General features: G+C 44.0%; 4 protein-coding genes across 4 annotated transcripts; 2 read left to right on the top strand and 2 right to left on the bottom strand.

Moving 5' to 3' along the window:
* Window positions 1–1,419: 1,419 nt before the first annotated feature.
* LOC133162847 (PRA1 family protein 3-like) lies at window positions 1,420–3,281 on the bottom strand. Its single transcript, XM_061292326.1, has 3 exons — window positions 3,044–3,281; window positions 2,163–2,380; window positions 1,420–1,984 (listed from the first exon to the last, which is right to left on the bottom strand). Exons 1-3 carry the CDS (start codon window positions 3,220–3,222, stop codon window positions 1,809–1,811), a joined length of 573 nt encoding a protein of 190 aa, XP_061148310.1. The 5' UTR covers window positions 3,223–3,281; the 3' UTR covers window positions 1,420–1,808.
* A 35-nt stretch (window positions 3,282–3,316) lies between these two features.
* Window positions 3,317–7,622, top strand: trnt1 (tRNA nucleotidyl transferase, CCA-adding, 1). Its single transcript, XM_061292312.1, has 8 exons — window positions 3,317–3,437; window positions 3,571–3,700; window positions 4,245–4,438; window positions 4,539–4,677; window positions 4,757–4,883; window positions 4,962–5,155; window positions 6,027–6,280; window positions 6,729–7,622. Exons 2-8 carry the CDS (start codon window positions 3,571–3,573, stop codon window positions 6,972–6,974), a joined length of 1,284 nt encoding a protein of 427 aa, XP_061148296.1. The 5' UTR covers window positions 3,317–3,437; the 3' UTR covers window positions 6,975–7,622.
* Window positions 7,623–7,766: 144 nt separating this feature from the next.
* Window positions 7,767–9,693, top strand: LOC133162841 (vasopressin V2 receptor-like). Its single transcript, XM_061292319.1, has 2 exons — window positions 7,767–8,784; window positions 8,876–9,693. Exons 1-2 carry the CDS (start codon window positions 7,920–7,922, stop codon window positions 9,160–9,162), a joined length of 1,152 nt encoding a protein of 383 aa, XP_061148303.1. The 5' UTR covers window positions 7,767–7,919; the 3' UTR covers window positions 9,163–9,693.
* Window positions 9,694–12,594: 2,901 nt separating this feature from the next.
* lrrn1 (leucine rich repeat neuronal 1) lies at window positions 12,595–18,541 on the bottom strand. The gene is made up of 2 exons (XM_061292295.1): window positions 18,365–18,541; window positions 12,595–15,480 (listed from the first exon to the last, which is right to left on the bottom strand). Exon 2 carries the CDS (start codon window positions 15,346–15,348, stop codon window positions 13,201–13,203), a length of 2,148 nt encoding a protein of 715 aa, XP_061148279.1. The 5' UTR covers window positions 15,349–15,480; window positions 18,365–18,541; the 3' UTR covers window positions 12,595–13,200.
* Between the last annotated feature and the right edge of the window lie 268 nt (window positions 18,542–18,809).

The following is an 18,809-nucleotide window of genomic DNA, read 5'->3' as shown; positions in this document are numbered from 1 at the left end:
CAGATATTAAATAAAGAAAGCCAACTGGCTGATTGATTTGTTTTAATTGAGAGGGAAAAAAAACAGCAAAAGCATTTCACTAGCTGACCACGAGATGGCGACAGCGTGGCATCTGAAGACCATGGATTGTTTGTTCTGCTATAGCCTAGGTGACTGATTCACAATTTGGTTTTGTCTGATAATAGATATTAAATAAAGAAAACCAACTGGCTAATTGATTTGTTTTAATTGAGAGAAAAAAAAACATCAGCAAAAGCATTTCACTAACTGACCAGGAGATGGCGACAGCGCGGCATCTGAAGACCATGGATCGTTCTGCTATGCCGGTTTAAAAAAAAAAAAAAAACGTAATTAGCTAGGGGTCAAAGGTCAAAGTTTACGGTTCAAAGTTCACCCAGGGGTCAAAGGTCGGTTCAAAGTTCACGGGGTCATGTGCACATTTTCGATTTTTAACTAGAGTTAAAAGTTCAGGGTTCAAAGGTCACCCAGGGGTCACCACGGGGTCACCACGGGGTCACCGCGGGGTCAACGCGGGTTCATGGGGTCACCACGGGGTCACCGCGGGGTCAACGCGGGTTCAAAGTTCAGGGTTCACTTTTTTTTTTTTTTTTTTTTTTTTTTTTTTAGGTTAACCTTTATTTAACCCAGTGCTTCTCAATTATTTTCTGTTACGCCCCCCCTAGCAAGAAGAAAACTATTCGCGCCCCCCCTCCCCACCGTGACTATCCTAACTTGTCTTGTAAGTCGTAAAATGTTGCACTGTCGCAAACGTGACAGAAGTAACAATGAGAGCGCCACTGCCCCCTGCTGTAGTAAACGCGCAATTACACTTTATTCTAGTACTGCCAAAAAAAAAGCCTGTTCCCCAGGGTCACACGCGCCCCCCCAGGAATAGCACCGCGCCCCCCAAGGGGGGCGCGCCCCACTATTTGAGAAGCACTGGCCTAGGTGACTGATTCACAATTTGGTTTTGTCTGATATCAGAGATTAAATAAAGAAAACCAACTGGCTGATTGATTTGTTTTAATTGAGAGGAAAAAAAAACAGCAAAAGCATTTCACTAGCTGACCAGGAGATGGCGACAGCGTGGCATCTGAAGACCATGGATTGTTTGTTCTGCTATAGCCTAGGTGACTGATTCACAATTTGGTTTTGTCTGATATCAGATATTAAAGCGCGCCCCACTATTTGAGAAGCACTGCACTACACACTGATCACTGCTCTGTGCTATGAGCAGCCCATCGATTAACATTAGCCAAGCTAATCAGTCACCCCGAGGCCTCTGTCAAAATGAAAGATTCAAGGCTGCGTGAGGAATACAGATGGATTTAACTTAAGACCTCGGAGGCTTTTGAAGTCTTCACTTTTGAACATTGACAGTGATGTGACTCATGTATTCCATTCATCGTGGCTACAGACAAAGAAGGTACTTTCTCTTTTATTGCAAAGAATTTGACGTTCGATTCACAAGCGTACTAAAGCAAACTTGATGTGGGATTAGAAATACTTGAAACAATAGCATCTTTAGAGTATCTTGGCAAAGACATGTGTCCATGTGGATTTTTGGTGCCTCGAAATATAGTTTGACTTCAGGGAAAACGGCCAAAGCTGACGCCTGTGACTAATACAAGACAGATTTGAGAATTAGGGAGTAGTCTTGTAGGAGTGGGGTACCCTGTGGGTTTAGCACGATGTTTGATTCTCCTTCTAATATATGGGAACTTGTTGGGGTCGCTTCAATAAACACAACGGAGTCAAGATCTTTGGTAAACAGATAAACTGGAGTGCGTTGTCCTTTCTCAGTCCGGTCACTCCTTCATTCTGGCCTCAAGGAAGGTCTGGATCTTTTGAATGTTCTCCTCTTGCTGACCCAGAGACTCCAGGAAGATGCCCATTGGTGACTTTTTGAGGCCAGCGTACTCAATTCTATTCTCCAGTTTATTCTTCATGTTGCGGAGGCGTAAAGAAGAATGGGCCAGTATCACTGTAGGGGTAAGAGTTTGGAAATTCAATTGTTATCATTCTCAACAAAAGCTACATAATGAACCTGTGTATCCAATATTGTTTGTTGAGCAGTGAGATTTTTTTTTCTCAATTCCAATTGGGCTTTGGCTGAGTGAAGGTTGGGAACCACTGATCCAAAATTGCTGTTTGTAACTTACATGTGAGCGGTAAAGTGATGGCTGTCATGAACACCATGACGCTCCCCAGAATTGCTATTAACATGCAGCTCGCCACCATGACAGCAATCACGAAAGCTGAGGGGTTCTGACTTTTGAAGTTCCGGATGGCGCTTCTGTTATCTGCCGCCCACACTGAAACCAGAAAGACTCCTAAGACCACAGCCATGGCGGTGAACATTCCCAAAGGGTTCAGCAACCTGCAGGACACATGGATAGGACATTGCTGCTCAGTTCTGATTGTTGACAAGTGGATTTTAATTTGGTCGTCAGCACCACCAAGTGGTGAAAGCGACTTATTACAACAAGAGTTTTGATCACGTGCTAAAATTGACAAAATGTTGAAAGATTAGAGGTAACTGTGTCAAAGTGCCATCTTTGTGTTCACAACTAAAGACACTGAATGTTGACACGTTGACCTATTGCGTCTTTGCCCCATACAAACAAAATGTCAGACTCCTGATGAAAATCAGATTGATGCGATTATTGCATTATATCCTAACTCTGCAAGTGTGGTGCATTTTACTTGAATTCATAGTTAATTTTGTTTGCACCGATATTTACTGACACTACAATATTCGCATTAATAGCATCCTTATGTAAGACTCGACCTAAAAACAATGCACGTTATAGATACTAGTCAGCTGGGATAGCGTCCTGCAAGTAGCTCAGTCGTCAAGGAAATGACGACAGTTAAGCCTACAAAAAACGGATGCATTGGTTTCATGTGGCTGTCATCACATAAAAAAACTGGCATGACATTCAACCTAAATATTCCCCTTTTCAGAGTTACACAATAAACACAGACGAATTGGTGAGGACGCCGACTGCTTCCATGATTAAGCAGATGCAACGCTACTTACCCGACAATAAGAAAAACACTAACAGCGACTGCCAAATAATTAGTCTGATAATAAAGCAAGTTGCTAACAACTCTGTTATTCCATTTAGCCATATCTTTCATATCCGGTTTAGCGAATCTATCCCAACCGGGAAAGAAATCATCCCACGGTCTAAGCGGCGTCAATTCTACTTTTGCCATTTTACGCTTAACACTTAATCTGACAGCAAGGCAAAAGGAACTCGCGTTAAAAAAACAAAACTGACATGATCTCGCGAGATTATTGCGTTTGCGTGAGCTCCACGCAAGCCCTGCTATTGGTCAGTGATCACTTGACCTCACGAAACTTCCTGTTTAACCTCACTGTAAGAAATGTGATGGAAACTACTAGGCGAAGACGTTAATACTCTGTTCAGGTGACAAGTTTGCTCTACTCTAAGCATATATGTCGAAGCTTTATGTTTATTGAAGGTTTTGAGTAAAAATTGGTGTATTTTATACGCGTGGCTGGCGGCGGCATGACTGCACTCCATAATTGTCTTTGCACAGATGTGGAGCAGAATATTGAGATTTAGTGTGCCTGGTCGGACGTGCTTCTCGTGGAGGAGTCTTTTCACAATGCAACTAAAGAGCAGCGAGTTCCAGGTTTTGTTCACCGATGGTCTGAACCAACTGGCAGGTCAGGATGTCAACATTTGGCTTTTTAGTCACTCATAATGGGCTACTCCGCAGCTAGGTTACCAACATTTTCAAAATAAATAATTGTGCCCGGAAATACTTGAACTAATCTTTCCAATGACACATTACGTTGAATGGTTGTAAATTAAAAACTGTTAGTTAACAATTAACCTTCAATTTTTTATCAATCTTCAAAATGAAATGTAGAACTAGGACCTAAAGACAAATTGTGCATCAAATTTGTGTGTCATTACTAGAATTGCAAATTGTCTTCTTTTTTTTTTTTTTTAATATTTGACCAATTTTTACTCGTCTGATTTGAAAACGAGTTATTTGTCAGTTTGTTTTGTAGCTTTTACTGTATATAATATGAGGTGCTCATACATTTATTTGGGTTGACAGTCATAATGGCCCTCCGAAAGAAGCTATGACTACAATGCGGCCCGTGAAAAAAAATGAGTTTGAAACCCCTGGTTTAATATATATGGATGGATTGGCACACGGGGACACCATCCTCTAAAACGTTGTGTTTTTCACTTTGTCAGAAACATTTAAGAAGAACCAATATGAGTTGAGAATAGCTGGAGGTGCTGTGCGGGACCTGTTGTCAGGAAAGCAGCCTGAAGATGTCGATTTTGCCACCACGGCGACACCTGACGAGATGAAACGTATGTTCCAAGACGCCGGGATCAGGATGATTAACAACAAAGGAGAGAAGCATGGGACCATTACAGCAAGGGTAAGCCTTGGTTGACAAAAAATTTAAAAAATCATTCATAGCCTGCAAAACTAGATGTAAGTGCATAATTTGACACTGCTGATTTGTTGATCTTTTTAAGCTTCACAATGAGAATTTTGAGGTGACAACATTGCGGGTGGATGTTCAGACTGATGGCCGTCATGCCGAAGTGGAGTTCACCACCGACTGGCAGAAAGATGCAGAGAGAAGAGACCTTACAATCAACTCCATGTTTTTAGGTAACTTGACTGTTTATCCTTGGAGTGGAAGTTCAGCAACATTGTCTTATTTCTGTTGACATCTATTGTCCCTTTGCAGGTCTGGATGGCAAGTTGTATGACTATTTCAAAGGATATGATGACCTCCAGAGCCGAACGGTCCGATTTGTTGGCAGCGCGGAAAAAAGAATCCAAGAGGACTACTTAAGAATACTGCGTTATTTCAGGTGGGCTGGTTTTCTTTGATTTGGGTGATTGATACTAAAAAGTGTGAAATAATTTGGCCTGGTCTATATGCTCGACAGATTTTACGGCAAGGTGGCCCTGACGCCCGATGAACACGAGCCTGAGACGCTGGAGGCCATACGAGCCAACGGAAGCGGGCTTGCGGCTATTTCGGGGGAGCGCATTTGGGTGGAGCTGAAGAAGATTGTGATTGGCCAGCATGGCGCTCAACTGCTGGAGATGATGTACAGCTTGGGGCTAGCACATTACATCGGTGAGATGGGTTCTTGAGTTGAAACCTTGGCGAACTTGGGTTTGTGCCCGTTTGCTTGATCTTTTATCACAAGCGCATTCCAGTTCTCAATCTAAATGAAATGAGAGGATCATTAACCCTACTGCAAAATATTATTTATGACGGGGGTGTTATAATTTGTGTGCGGGTAATTGGATTTTATTCTTTTTGAATTACGGCCAAGCAAAATCTAATTAATGCCCAATTAAAAAATAATTGAGTGCAAACGTTCCCAATGCCAGATGTTTAAAATGACTCTTGTCCAAATGTTTTGTTTTTAAGAGCAAGGGAATCAAAAATTATGACCACACACGCCGCTCACAAAATGTTAGGGATATTGGTCTTTGGAGGACATTTCAGAACAAACCTAAAATGAACCTTTACGGGAGAATTTCATTTGACCTTCTTTCAACTTTTCAGTACTCGTGTCCAGCTTTGCGTTTGAGTCAGTGCATGCTGCGCGATACGCGGCCATGAAATCAAATGCAATCAGTCAACAGTCGGTTGCGAAACGCTAAAGTGTGTAGTCTCACTCTCATTTTGTGTCGGCCTGAAATGAGCCACACTGCTTGATTGCGCAAGGAAGAGTTGTTTGAATGAGCACTACAGGAAACCCGCGCCACCTTTTCTTTTTAACAGAACACGGGGAATCAATTTCTTGGTAGTCTGTGAGCATAATAGACTGACTGAGCCTGTGAATTGATTCTCGGCGACGCATTATCTGTTTGGGCTCTGAGAGCGCCATTCTTTAATCAGATCTGTTGGCAAATGTGTTTCAGAGCTCCCAGGCCCGTCGGCAAGTCTCTCAAATCCAAAGAAATCAAGACGCCTCTCTCTGTCCGTCTGTCCTTAGGTTTACCTCCCGATGGCAGCGTTGAGGAGATGAAGCGGGTGTGCCAGAACACCAAAGGTCACGCTCCAAAACCGATGACCATCCTCGCGGCTCTCTGCCGCCGCTCCGAGGAGGTTGAGAAGATGGACCTTCGACTGAAGGTGTCCAAGGAAGAGAAGACGCTGGCTCTGTTTCTGGTTAAATACAGACAGGATCTTCGCAAGAATGATGACGAGCAAGATGGCCTCAAAACCTTTACCGACTTCATCATAGATGTAAGTTTTATCTTCTTGATATGTGTTGTGTGACAAAAAAGAAGAATCTTGTGCTTGTTTTTCAGGCTTTTATGTGGCTCACTGCTGTTGAGTCGCCATAAACAAACAATTTCAATTCATTAGTGCTTGGTCACTATTGCCACCACGTTTCATTTTCAAAGGTTTCTCAGTTGGTTGGGTCATTTATTTTTTTATTTTTTTTTTTCTCTCCATGTTTGTGTCAGCTCCAGTTGTGCGGTAACAGTTTGCTATGCATGTTAAGTGAGCACAGTCGGAGATGAGCTAACAAGTATTATTATAGCAGTGTGATGTTACGCAACACGGAGCCTTGCGAACATCAGGCTGAATGCTGGCATCTCCAAAACCTCCTCTCCACGTCAGCCTTCTTTCTGACTCATGTCCCGTTGAGTGCATTTCTCTAACGTAACGCCGTCGCTGTTTTTGACAGACTCGCGAACTGGATACTCAAAGCAAAGTGAGCGAGCTGCTCAAGTATCAAGGTGAGCACAAGCTGCTAGCGGAGCTCAACGCGTGGACCGTCCCCCGCTTCCCCATCAGCGGGCACGATCTCCGCAAAGTGGGCGTCATTACGGGTAAGGAGATAGGGGCAACTTTACAGAAGTTGCGAGACATCTGGAAGAAAAGTCATTATCGGATGGACAAAGACGAACTTCTCAGTTACGTGAAGTCCTGATGTGCCCGATGCCAAGTGCGCACGTGTGTGTCGGTCAATACCGATTTAGACTCTGGAATCCAGTTTGTCATAGCGCTTGCTTTAAGTAGTGAATGGACCCGCGCACATAGCACATGCACATTAGCAGGGACATGCGCCCCCGTTGATGAATGCAGTTTCATTCAAATTGAGACCATGGGGCAGCTTTTAGACACCAACATAAAAAAAAAAAAGATAATGCAGCAATCAACTTCGCCGTGCAGAGAATACATTAGCGCTGTCGCATTTCATTTGCATATTTGTCTGCCGTTTCATCACTTTTATGGTATAAGTGGAAAGCACAGGTTATTTTCAAGGTAAAGTTTTTTTTTTTTTTCTGGGATGATGACAGGCTTTACATTGGACACAAGCCAGTATTTATTTCTCCTGTAAATAGTCTGGCATTTATAAACATGTTCTATCCATCATGTGATAGAAGTATTTGCGTTGGGCCCCTTTATTTGATGTATATATTTAAGTATGTAGATTAGAATGTGTCCTTGAGGACATGGTGATGGCTGTATCTGCATTGTCCAAATTGATTTATGGGCATAGTTGGAGTATTTGTCCAAAGTAAAAGTGAACACGATGGCAGAATATAAAGTCCTCTCACTGCAGGATTGAATCAGACATGAGTTTACGTCTTTTTATTGGAGAAGTCATTTGCAAATGCAAAATCCCAGTTTGGTTGTCGGCGCAAAGGGTTCGTGTTGGTATTCTGATTCAAAATTCTTTGCAAGTCATCCATTCATAGACAGTCGAGGAGCGGGCTCCTCCTCCCCCCTCCTCCCGCAGAGACGAGAGAAAATGTGAAAGTGTTGTTCTCTTCCATCACTACCGTTTAAGATGTGCAACACTTGGATTTGAGCAGAAATAATCCAATTGACATCTAGGGTGCTTGTCGCCTCTCATCACTGTGATGCCACGATGGATTGGCTGAGCGACAACCTCACCGAGCTCCCTCCGGAGAAGCTGCAGCCTGACGAAAACGAGCCCCGGGACGAGCGCTTGGCTCGAGTGGAAGTCGCGCTCCTCTCCGTCATCTTCATCACAGCCGGAGCTCTCAACTCGGGACTCTTGCTGGTGTTATGGAAGACAAGGAAGGAGCTTTCCAGGATGCGCGTGTTTGTCTTCCACCTGTGCGTCGCCGACTTGGTGGTTGTCTTTTTCCAAGTTTGCCCGCAGCTCATCTGGGACATTACTGACCGCTTTGTGGGGCCAGACGTGCTGTGTCGCGCAGTGAAGTACCTGCAGGTTGTCGGTATGTTTGCCTCCACTTACATGATCGTGGCAATGACGGTGGACCGGTATCGAGCAATCTGCCATCCCATGGTCACCTTTCGGAGGCAGCGTGCACGCTGGAACGGGATCGTAAGCGCCGCCTGGTGCGTCTCCTTTCTTGGCGGCATCCCACAGCTTTTCATTTTCTCCCGCCTCGAAGTGGCTCCGGGCGTGTATGACTGCTGGGCCATATTTGTCACTCCGTGGGGCTTGAGGGCATACGTGACGTGGACCACTTTGGTCATCTTCGTCTTGCCCATTCTCTCCGTGATTGTGTGCCAAGTGCGCGTTTGTCACGCCGTGTACTCTTCCAACCTTCGCCTCAAGTCGCAGTACGTTCTGGAAGAGGACGTAAGCAATGTGGTGATATCTGCCGGGGCTGGGTTGTCCAAGGCAAGGACCAAAACTGTGAAAATGACCTTGGTCATTGTGCTCACCTACATCATCTGCTGGACGCCTTTCTTCACCGTGCAACTGTGGTCTGTGTGGGACCAAGAGGCGCCCATGGAAAGTAAGGCCAAGAAAATCATGTAGTCTGTGTGAAAACTTTGTATATAGGCTCGAAGTTGTTCACTCACCTTTGAATTTCATCGTGTTACCAGATCCAACCTTCACCATCTTGATGCTCCTAGCCAGTCTTAATAGCTGCGCCAACCCTTGCATCTACATGCTGTTCAGTGCCAAGTTTCCCAAGAGGTTGACGGGCCTGTTTTCCAGAGGCCACGAATCTCATCGGCGTGCAACAACGCAGGAAGAACCAATCATGGTCAGTTCCCTTTTCATCAATCTCAAGAACCTGACAGATTCCAAACCTTTATCCGCCTCACCCACCTTTCTAGCAGAACAACAGTCTAAACTCTGCAATAGGCAATCTTTAAATGAAGGTTAAAAAAAAAAAAAAAAAAAAAACTTAATTTCATTTTTTATTTTTTTTGTAGTGCTGCATTACACTGTGAATAAGTCATAGTTTGGCCCTCTATTGTAGCTGTTTAGAAACAATTCAAATCTTATTAAATCTGTTTTGCAGAATCATGAACATACTGTAGATGTGTTCATTCATGCAGCAGAACTCAATGTTGTAAGTAATAATAATACGTTTTATTTATAAGGCCGCCTTTCAAGGCACTCAAGGTCAAATGTAGCATTCTTGTAAGTCCAACTGACACAGAGGGAGATGGTGATGATCGCAGGTCCTCAGGAAGCTGCAGGAATATTAATCAGTTTTCTAAGGGTTTTTTTTTGGGAGGGGGGAGCTTTTAATTGAACTGTCACCCACATGCAGCGTATTGTACAATATACTGTAAGCGTTCATATTTGATTGTACACTTCTATAGCCTCTGTGTGTACGACTTAAGTTCATAGCAATGTTCCGATTTGTGATGTTGTGAACGTGCGCCAATAAATTAAGATGAACACAAAACTTTGGATGATTGTGCAATTACTTTCAAAACGATTGCAGTATTTTAATTGCGTTGTCTTGTTTTTACCCGAAGTATACAAACAATAATGCACTGCCAATATGCAAATGTACACTGTGCCCTTTGTCGTGAAAATATTTGAAAACACTAATGTAAACACTTCCAATGTTTGAGAGGCTCGGATAGCACAGAAACTGCAGATAACCACTTGCATAAGCAATCATACTTCTAGAAGCTTCAATTATAGCCAACAAAATGCAAATCAATACAATACAAAATCACGGCAGGTTTCAGGAGCAATGTGACAAAAGACCGCAGCGCCATTGATTTTTACAACACTCCTGCAGGTCCCTGCTAATTTACCGAATCATTAATGAAACCCTCAATAAAGTAAGTCAGGACTATCAAGTCTTACCCTTCTAAGCCTGGGAGGACATTGAACAACTGCAATTTCATTTGCCAAAGTCATTGTTAATATTGCTTTGACTGTATACTAAGGGATATACTCTATTGCCAGCACTCTTGTTTTTGTCCTAAGAAGAAGGCCCTATAGGAAGAATATGTTGCCATGGCAACTCACAGAAGTTGAAATTTGATTAAAAGTGGGCTGATTGACTGTTGGATACAAATGAATGCAATTCAAATGGTAAATACGTCATTGCCTCTGATATACATAGTTTAGGCTGGCGGATTATTTGAAGGTTATTTTCTCTGCAACAGCAGTGGAGAGCTTGTTGCACACTGACTGACATCCATGCTGTCATTTTAGAAGGTGTGCTTCACTAAAGTAACCAAAAGGTGTCAGTAGTGTAAAATACAAAAACGACACAGTGGTGTTCCTTCCTGTACACTTCTGACTTCCAGTGCAACAGAGTTCTGTCATGTGGAGATGGGCACTTCCCCAGTTGGTATGGCTCCAACCACCTGCACCTAAAAACCACCAAGTCCAGGGTAATGGTGGTGGACTTGCTGGTGACTATCAATGGAGACTGTGTGGCGTTCACGGTCATGACACCGTTGATTGTTTATTTATTTGATCCATTTAATTATTATTGTTAACTATCTATTTAATTAAATCAGATCTATTCTCTTCCTCTCTTTTGTCATTGTTTTTGTCGTGTCCAATGTTTATCTGTTTATTTATTTAACAGCTGGCAACTGAATTTCCCCATTGATTGATTGATTGATTGATTGGTTGATTGAGTGACAATTTATTGAAAAAAATGATATCTATCTATCTATCTATCTATCTATCTATCTATCTATCTATCTATCTATCTATCTATCTATCTATCTATCTATCTACTATGTGTCTGTCTGTCCTAGCACAAGGAAATAAATAATGTAAGGCATTTTAGACAGGTGTCATAAAGATGTACATTTCTCCAAACTTCCGTTTAATTAAATGTCCAGTGTACAGATGCCCAGATGAGCACAGCTAACTTGATAAGACAGCTTCTCTATTTGTTGTTGTCATCATGATGACAACCACAAAGAATATTCATCGGTTGGTGTCCCATCTGACAACCACCGTGATGTCGCTCAGCTGTGTGGTGAACGTGGTCCTCTGCTCGATTATTATTTTTAAACACTTGTTGTATTGGATCCATTTGTCGTCTGGCCAGGCCTTGACATACTCTTGATGGCCACCTTTGGCTGCTTCCCCAGATCTACTTTCAGCTCCCAATTATGTACCTTTGCCATTGGGCCAGGGTTGAACACAGCTGCTACTTGGTATGTGAGCTATTTATATTTTATTGAGACATCTTTTTTCTCATATCCCACTTCAAAAATAAGAATCGAGTCTGCAAAAAAATAATATATCAGACATGACAGAATCCGTACAAAAATAGTCCGACTCATCTATTTCAGTCGCACAAAAATGTCATCTCTTTTCCAAATACTTGATCATGTGTTTGCATCTTTTGAGTTTAGCGCTGTCATCTATTTTAGGGGGGGGGAAATGGCAGCATATCTTTTGTTCTTGTTCAGCTCATGTCGGTCGCGTCGCCGCCGTCGCTTTGCTTTCATGAGGACTTTCAAAGCGATCGGTGAGACCTAAAAGTGAAAGACATCATTTGAATTTCAAAGACCTGACAGAACACACAGCGGTTTGAAGGTCTTCCTGACGAAAAGCCTCCTGGATGCCGTCTCCTCTACCCGAGACGGCATCCTGCTGGGTGTCATTCAGAGCAAACATGTTTTATGCGGTGAAAGCTGTGTTGTCACGTTTGTTCACATTGTGCTTTTCTGTAAACACGTTTGGAATTGCACCATTTACATTTCGCCCTTGGGAGAAATAAAGTCAAAACATGTTGCGCTCTGGAGACACCAGAGAGCAGCCGCCATTGCTGTCATCACCTAATTAAGCATTGCTAATGTGACTCCGTTCCACTTTTACTCACTTTGATTTGGAGGGTTCTTGCCCAGCATGTCTCCATGGAGATGATCTTTACGGTCTGTTGTGGGCTGCGCACTAAATGATCCCATTAAAAATAATTTATAACGGTTTAGCATCATTGCTCCATGCTGGCACGGACACTCGCCTGTAAACTTGAAAATCTTCATATGGCGAACGATTCGACTCGGTTTGATTCAGTGGGATTGTGATTCTACGAATGATTGAGCAAATGTCAGTGAACTATTTTTCAGGATGTGGAGGGAATCATCCCGGGGAACTAAACGGAGACTTTTACACCGCTACCAAAAATTCAAGGTAAGCAATGAGCTTACGTGTCGCACCATCATATTGAATAAAATATCGTACATACAATATAACCATTGTAACTAATTGGTCGAAATCATGATTTGAAAAGTAAGATCAAAGAAATGTTTATTTCATTTGTTTTTCAACATGTGTGTAAACAACAATAAGCAAGTGATTGTAGACATATTCTAGCAAGATAAAAAGTATTCAAGAAATGTAGAAAGCCTTACATTGTTTCACCTAGTTGAGAACATTCATTTTTCTATTGCTGGTTCACGGTAGTTGCTCCGCAAACAAAGTCAGAATCAAACGTGATTATCAATGTACAAAAAAGTAAATGAGGTCATTGATACAACATGACATAGAAAGAGCTAACAATAGACAGTATATCAAGTCTCAGCGTACTTAGTCTGCTTACATTTGGAGTTCATCGATAGATCTCAGTGCACTACAGTCAAGATTGAAGTCGATTTACATGAGAACGATTGCGTGATCGAGAAACAAGTTCAAACGTGTGGATTTAGCACATCTACTGAATGTGTGACAACGCTCATGCTGTGTTCTCAAAAGGTGTACTATAAATAAAACAAAGCGTCTACTTCATTCAGTAAGACAAAGAAAGCTGCCAGTGTCTGTCAAAATTGACAGGAGTTCAAAAATGTGAAACTAAAGAGCAGAAGATGTTGTGTCTGGGACCAAAAGAAAAGAAAGCTCGAAAAAGATATAAGGTAGTTTACTTGTACATGCACATATCTTGCGCCATGTGCTTCTGACATGTTTGTCCAAAAGCGAGCGCTCGCTTTCACCACATGTAGTAGCTACGTGTCGTGTCCACCTGGCTCGGTTTGCTCTCCGAGGAACCTTCTTTGTCTTTGTCTCCGTCCGCCTCCCATAGGTTGATAAGAGGCGGGTACAGCTCATTCAGCGGTATGGACGAGGTTTTCTGCATGTACTTTTTCAGGGAATGGTGATAGTTTTTCCTTTTCCAGCGCTTGGCAATATATACGCTCAAGGAGGCCAAGCCGATGATGGCAAACATCGTGCCCATGACCGCCGCCAGAGCTACGTTGGTGGCCTGGTCGGAAACTTCCACGGCGAAGGCCGTTTGTTTGGTCGTCACGTTCACGCACGACTTCTGCGTCTGGCGGTGGATGTCGGAGACGGTGAGGCAGACCTCGTACTCGGTGGCTGGGAGTAGATGAGTGAGGTTGTACTCGTGGACATCCACGGGAACCTTGGCAGTGTACGTGATGTGCGGGTTGTCGATTTTCATGGTGGCGGACGACCACTTGAGGTTCGAGGTCAAGACGTTGGAGTTGATCTTCCAAGAGACCAGGATTGAGTGGGAATCCGTCTGTTTGACAAACATGCTCATGAGCTGCGTGCTGTCCAGCAGAGTGCCGTTCACCCGCATGGCCGTCACCCGCGTATCGGCTCCTTGTGAATTCTGAGCCACGCAGGTGTACCTCCCGGAATCTCCCACCCGAATATTGGAAATTCTCAATGTACCATCGCCGCCGAGGCTGTACTTATCAGACGGGCTGTTTATCGTGACCTCGGCTCCCGTCGGTGTCACCCAGTAGATCTCCGGCCCGGGTTGGGACAGGGCTCTGCAGTCCAGTTCTATACTAGCGCCGATGTCTACGTCGAGTTGACTGGGGAATGTGTCCTGGCTGATGATCGGCAAGCACTGGTTCGCCAGCTGTAGAACGTCTTGCACGTGCATACCTGTGAGTTCTGTCGGCGTGGCACAAAACATGGATAAAGGTTTCATGAAACGGACAGTCGTCTTGTTGGCGGCCATCCATTGGATAACGCAGTCGCAACGAAAGGGGTTGCTGTGGACGCTGATTTCACGCAGGTTGGGAAGAGAATCCACTGTGGTCTGGTAGAGGGCGTTCAACGCGTTGTTGTTCAGCATTAAACTCTCCAAGGCCGGGACATCGCGGAAGGCGTGACTGCTGATGTAAGAGAACTTGTGGTTGTTTGTTGCCTCCAGCTTAGTGAGCTCAGGAAGATTATCCAGAGCGTGGCGGTCTATCGAAATCAACTCATCCATGTTGTTTATACCCAGCTCCTTTAGCCTCAGCATGTTCTTGAAATCACCCTCCTCGATCTTGCGCACTGGGTTTTTGTTCAGGTCCAAGAATTTGAGGTTGGGTAGCTTTTGAAGGGCTTTTTGAGGAACTCGGACTAACCTATTGTCGTAAAAAGAGAGACTTTCAAGGTTGTCGAGGCCCACAAAGGCATTCCCGGGGATATCTGTCAAATCCATACCCGCTAGGACCAGGCTTCTCAGATTTCCCAGAGGCTTGAAGTTAAAATCCACAATCCCACCAACAGGATTTTCCCCAATCATAAGGATCTCGAGATTGGGCGTGGATTCAAACCACCGACTGTTGATGGTCTTCAGTTTATTGGAGTTAAGGTGAAGGCGTAGCAAATTATGGAGTCCAGAGAAAGCTTTGGCCGAAATGGTATTGATCTGATTGTGGTTGATGTAGAGCTCCTGCAGATTGCTGAGGTCCCGCAGACAGTAATCAGGCATTTCTGCAATCTGGTTCTCTTCTAAATGAAGCGTCGTGAGCTGCGACATATTTGTGAGGCCGACATCCCAGATATTACTGAAGTTGTTCTGAGACAGATCCAGCTCCGTTAGGTTAAAAAGCTGCTCCAGCTCTTCACTGGTCCTGCCAATGTAGTTGCTTTGCAGCAAGAGAACCTGAGTGTCACTCGAGAGGTTCCCAGGGATGCGTGTGAGGTGAAGGTCATTGCAGTCCACGGTGGTGGCATATCTGTAGGTGGACTGTGGGGTGAACCAGGGTCGGATCTCACACACACATAGCTGGGGACAGTCGTTGCTTTGTGCGTGGGATAAACTTGTTGATAGCGTAACCAGGATGGCAAACATCTGGCCTGGAACAAAGCACCCCAACCTCCATCTAGCCATGCTATAGGAGGACTGGAAGAGGGGCAGGTGACTTTTGAAGAAAGGAGCTAACAGTCATCAACCAGATTTGGACCCGATGTATCTTAGAGTCCAGCGAAAGCGCCCTGAGGTGTCTTGATGGAGCAGAATAATCTGAAGAGAAAAACAAATGTAAGACATTCATTAAAGCGATTGTGAACCAATTAAGATTTTTTTTTTTTTTAATATTCAAGCATGTGACGAATGAAAGAAGTTTACAGAAAACAATAACAATCGCTAACCCAGTTTCCTTGTAAGGCAATAAATTATGTGCAGCATCAACAGTTCCGAGACTGCAAGTCAGCTCATTATGATGCAAGCGCAGAACATCGCTGTGAACTACTTGGAAATGGCTGAAAATCCTCGGAGAGCTTTCATCTATCCAGCAGGCCCATGAGGACTTGATCATTAACTTTTTGAGCCGAGCATCCCCATCACACTGAACATCATTAGACATTCTTGTGAACCACGCTGGAAAGATGCACAACTCAAATTTTAATGCAAAAACTTCAGAACATGAATGTAGGGCACGAAAAAAAAATTCAACCATGGCTTTTGTTACATAAGTGTGAAGTTCCTGCATGCATAACTTTTCCCGGTCTTAAATATGATTCAAGATAAGGGGAACATTACTGAAGGTGCCATTTAAACAGATGACTTTTGTTTTTGTCAAATATTTGAAACCAATCATTGATTTCTGAAGTACCGTATTTTCCGGACTATAAGGCGCACCTAAAAACCTAAAATGTTCTCAAAAGCCGACAGTGCGCCTTATAGTCCGGTGCGCCTTATATATGGACCAAATTCCTAAAATTAAACTGTCATCCTTGACAATATCCTTCAAAGAGGATTACGGCCATCTTTGACAAACTCCTTGCGCTAGCATTAACAGCAGCAAAATCTGAGCGATCCCATTACGCAGTAAGGTGTCTTCACCAAAGAAGGGAACTGTTCCATTGTAGATCTGGAGCAGGACGGTCCAATGTCTGTCTGCACTGCGTGGCATTATGCTAAAGGTAATCTTCAGCAGCTCGTTCCTAAGAGGCTTTCCAGCAAGAGACCTGACTAATTCTTCCCAATGAAACCTGCCTGGCAACAGCACCAAAACGACAGGAGCAATCACTTCTTATCCTTGGAATTCCCAATGGCACCAGGTGCAGCAATGGTGGTAGCTGCTATATATCTATTTATCTATCTATTTATTTATTTATTCATTGATTTATTCATTGATTTATTTATTCGTTTATGAATTTTGTTGAAATCTTTCTCGCTGAAATAATTTGATAGAAGAGCGATTGAACCTTCTGATCAAGTCGACTGGCATTTCCCAGCGTTGTGTCAAGTCATGTGACCGCTGCTTGAAGACAACAAAGCCGTTCACCATCAATGACACTCGTGCGATTGATTTTACCCTGCTTAATTGCTTTGCTCGACAGTCTCAGTGGACAAATGTGGAGAAGTACAGCATGTGTGATGTTCTCGACTTACAACATACTTACATATGCATGCGTGCTAGTTATGAAGAAAAACAAATCTCGGAATAACAGCGCTAGCGAGCTCGAAAATGTTGGCTCGTTTCAAGTTCTTGAGTGCAGATAGTGTTATGTAACCGCTACCGAGATTTGAGCGAGGTCCCCGTTGAAGACAATTTAATGTTTGATGATGGAACAATGTTTTGTAGGTCGTCCACCATCTCTTTTGCTCTTGTTCATTTATTCATGAAGCTATGAGACACAAGTCAAAGATTTCGCTCAACTAAAATGCGCGATAAATATGTTTTAGGTTCCAAAATAAAAGTTTCGAGTTCTATGTATCAGAAATAGCAGGACTTGCTATCTGTAACAGTGACTACTCAAGGTCTTACGCTCTTTATAAAATTTGTGATTTTCAGTATATTGTTAGTTATGAAATTGTCTCCATCGATCTACTTCCACTTCCACCTCACAAACACCTGTTAACTGAAACCAAACAGCAGCACAGGTGACCCATACGCACGCACGCCAAACATTTGCCGTAAAATAGCATGACTGCCATAATGGCTAAGGAAATCATCTGACCTGGACTGTAACTACATCTGTTGTCTCTGAGACTTTTAGACCAGAGGACAAAGCCCTTCTTATATGAATAATGGTTCCAGGCTTTAGGCTCAATAAGACCCCCCCCCCCCCCCCCCCCGTTATCTTTCGCTCTCTCTGCTTTACACCCTTGAGATCGAAATGCTGCCTGGGGCGGGGGGTGGGGGTGTCATTCGGGGGGCCCTGCTGCCTCCTAAAATCCTGATAGATGCAGACACCTGCTCGCAAAGAACACTTGATTCATGGGTGACGCGATTTCACATTATGTGTTCACTGGAAAAAAAAAGTGAGGGATTGTTTAAGAGTCAAAAATGACATAGTCACTGTCTCTCCTCGCTCAGCATCAGCTCAGTCACAATCGTGCAACAGCTGCGGTAGGCAATCCACAATGGACCCCCCCTACCAACACCCCACCACCCTTCCTCCCAATTACCCAGAGCAGCAGCAGCAGCAGCAGCATCTTCCAGAAAGGCTTTGCCTCTCGAGCTACACACCAACTTCTCGAGCTTATAAAACACAGTAGACATCTGCCCAAATACACTTATTATGCAAATCACATCATCACATTTGGAGAAGGTTGCGCACGCGTGCAGTTCCTGCGGCGGGGCACAGCAAGTGCGGCAAAGACATCAAAGTTTGTTTTTGACGCATTGCCCAGTCGACCTATTTGGTGAAATACACCCAGTAGGGCTAACTGCAAACTCGCCACTTTGATGAATAGTCTACTCGGTGCTAGATGATCTGACTGTTAAATTGGTGGCCATGCCCTTGAGTGCGTCTGTATCCAAAATAAAAGCTCAGCTCACCGTCGCTGCTGCAAGGAAAACAAACTGCACATCATTTTGGAATGAATAACTCAGAAATACATTGCATTTTTTTTTTCTTAACAATTACAGTAGATCGTGTTTTCCGAGGCGTCTCACCTTGTCATTCCAATTCGGTGACATTTAACGCACCAGTCTTTCCTCCCCAAAGGGCATCGGGTATCCACGGAGCAACCACCAAAAACGTCTGTGATTGCCTCGTCACAACAAAAGCATCATTTATTCCGCTCCCTGACCGCGCGCGTCCCACCCGATCAGTCCCGGTGCCGCATGGCGCTCTGCGGAGAGATGGACAACCTGCTGCTAACCTCCACTGAGGAACCACCAACAGATGGAGGGGGGGAGCAAAACAAACGATAAAAACACCTGGCGTGGGCCACGCCAGTCAGCTGATTCCGCGGCAGCCGATTGGCGGAGCGCGGCTGTCTGTCAGGCGCGGCCAAGCCAAGCAGCGCACCATCTGCTCAAGCTTGCTGGGAGAAGAACAAAGGAGGCAGAGGGCGTCTGGGCCAGGGCGGGGTTGGCTGGGATGGGATGGGGGGGT

Source organism: Syngnathus typhle, linkage group LG11 (genome assembly GCF_033458585.1).
Source record: "Syngnathus typhle isolate RoL2023-S1 ecotype Sweden linkage group LG11, RoL_Styp_1.0, whole genome shotgun sequence".
NCBI lineage: Eukaryota > Metazoa > Chordata > Actinopteri > Syngnathiformes > Syngnathidae > Syngnathus > Syngnathus typhle.
The sequence above is the reverse complement of the archived record's forward strand: the minus strand, read 5'-3'. Positions and strand labels throughout refer to the sequence as shown.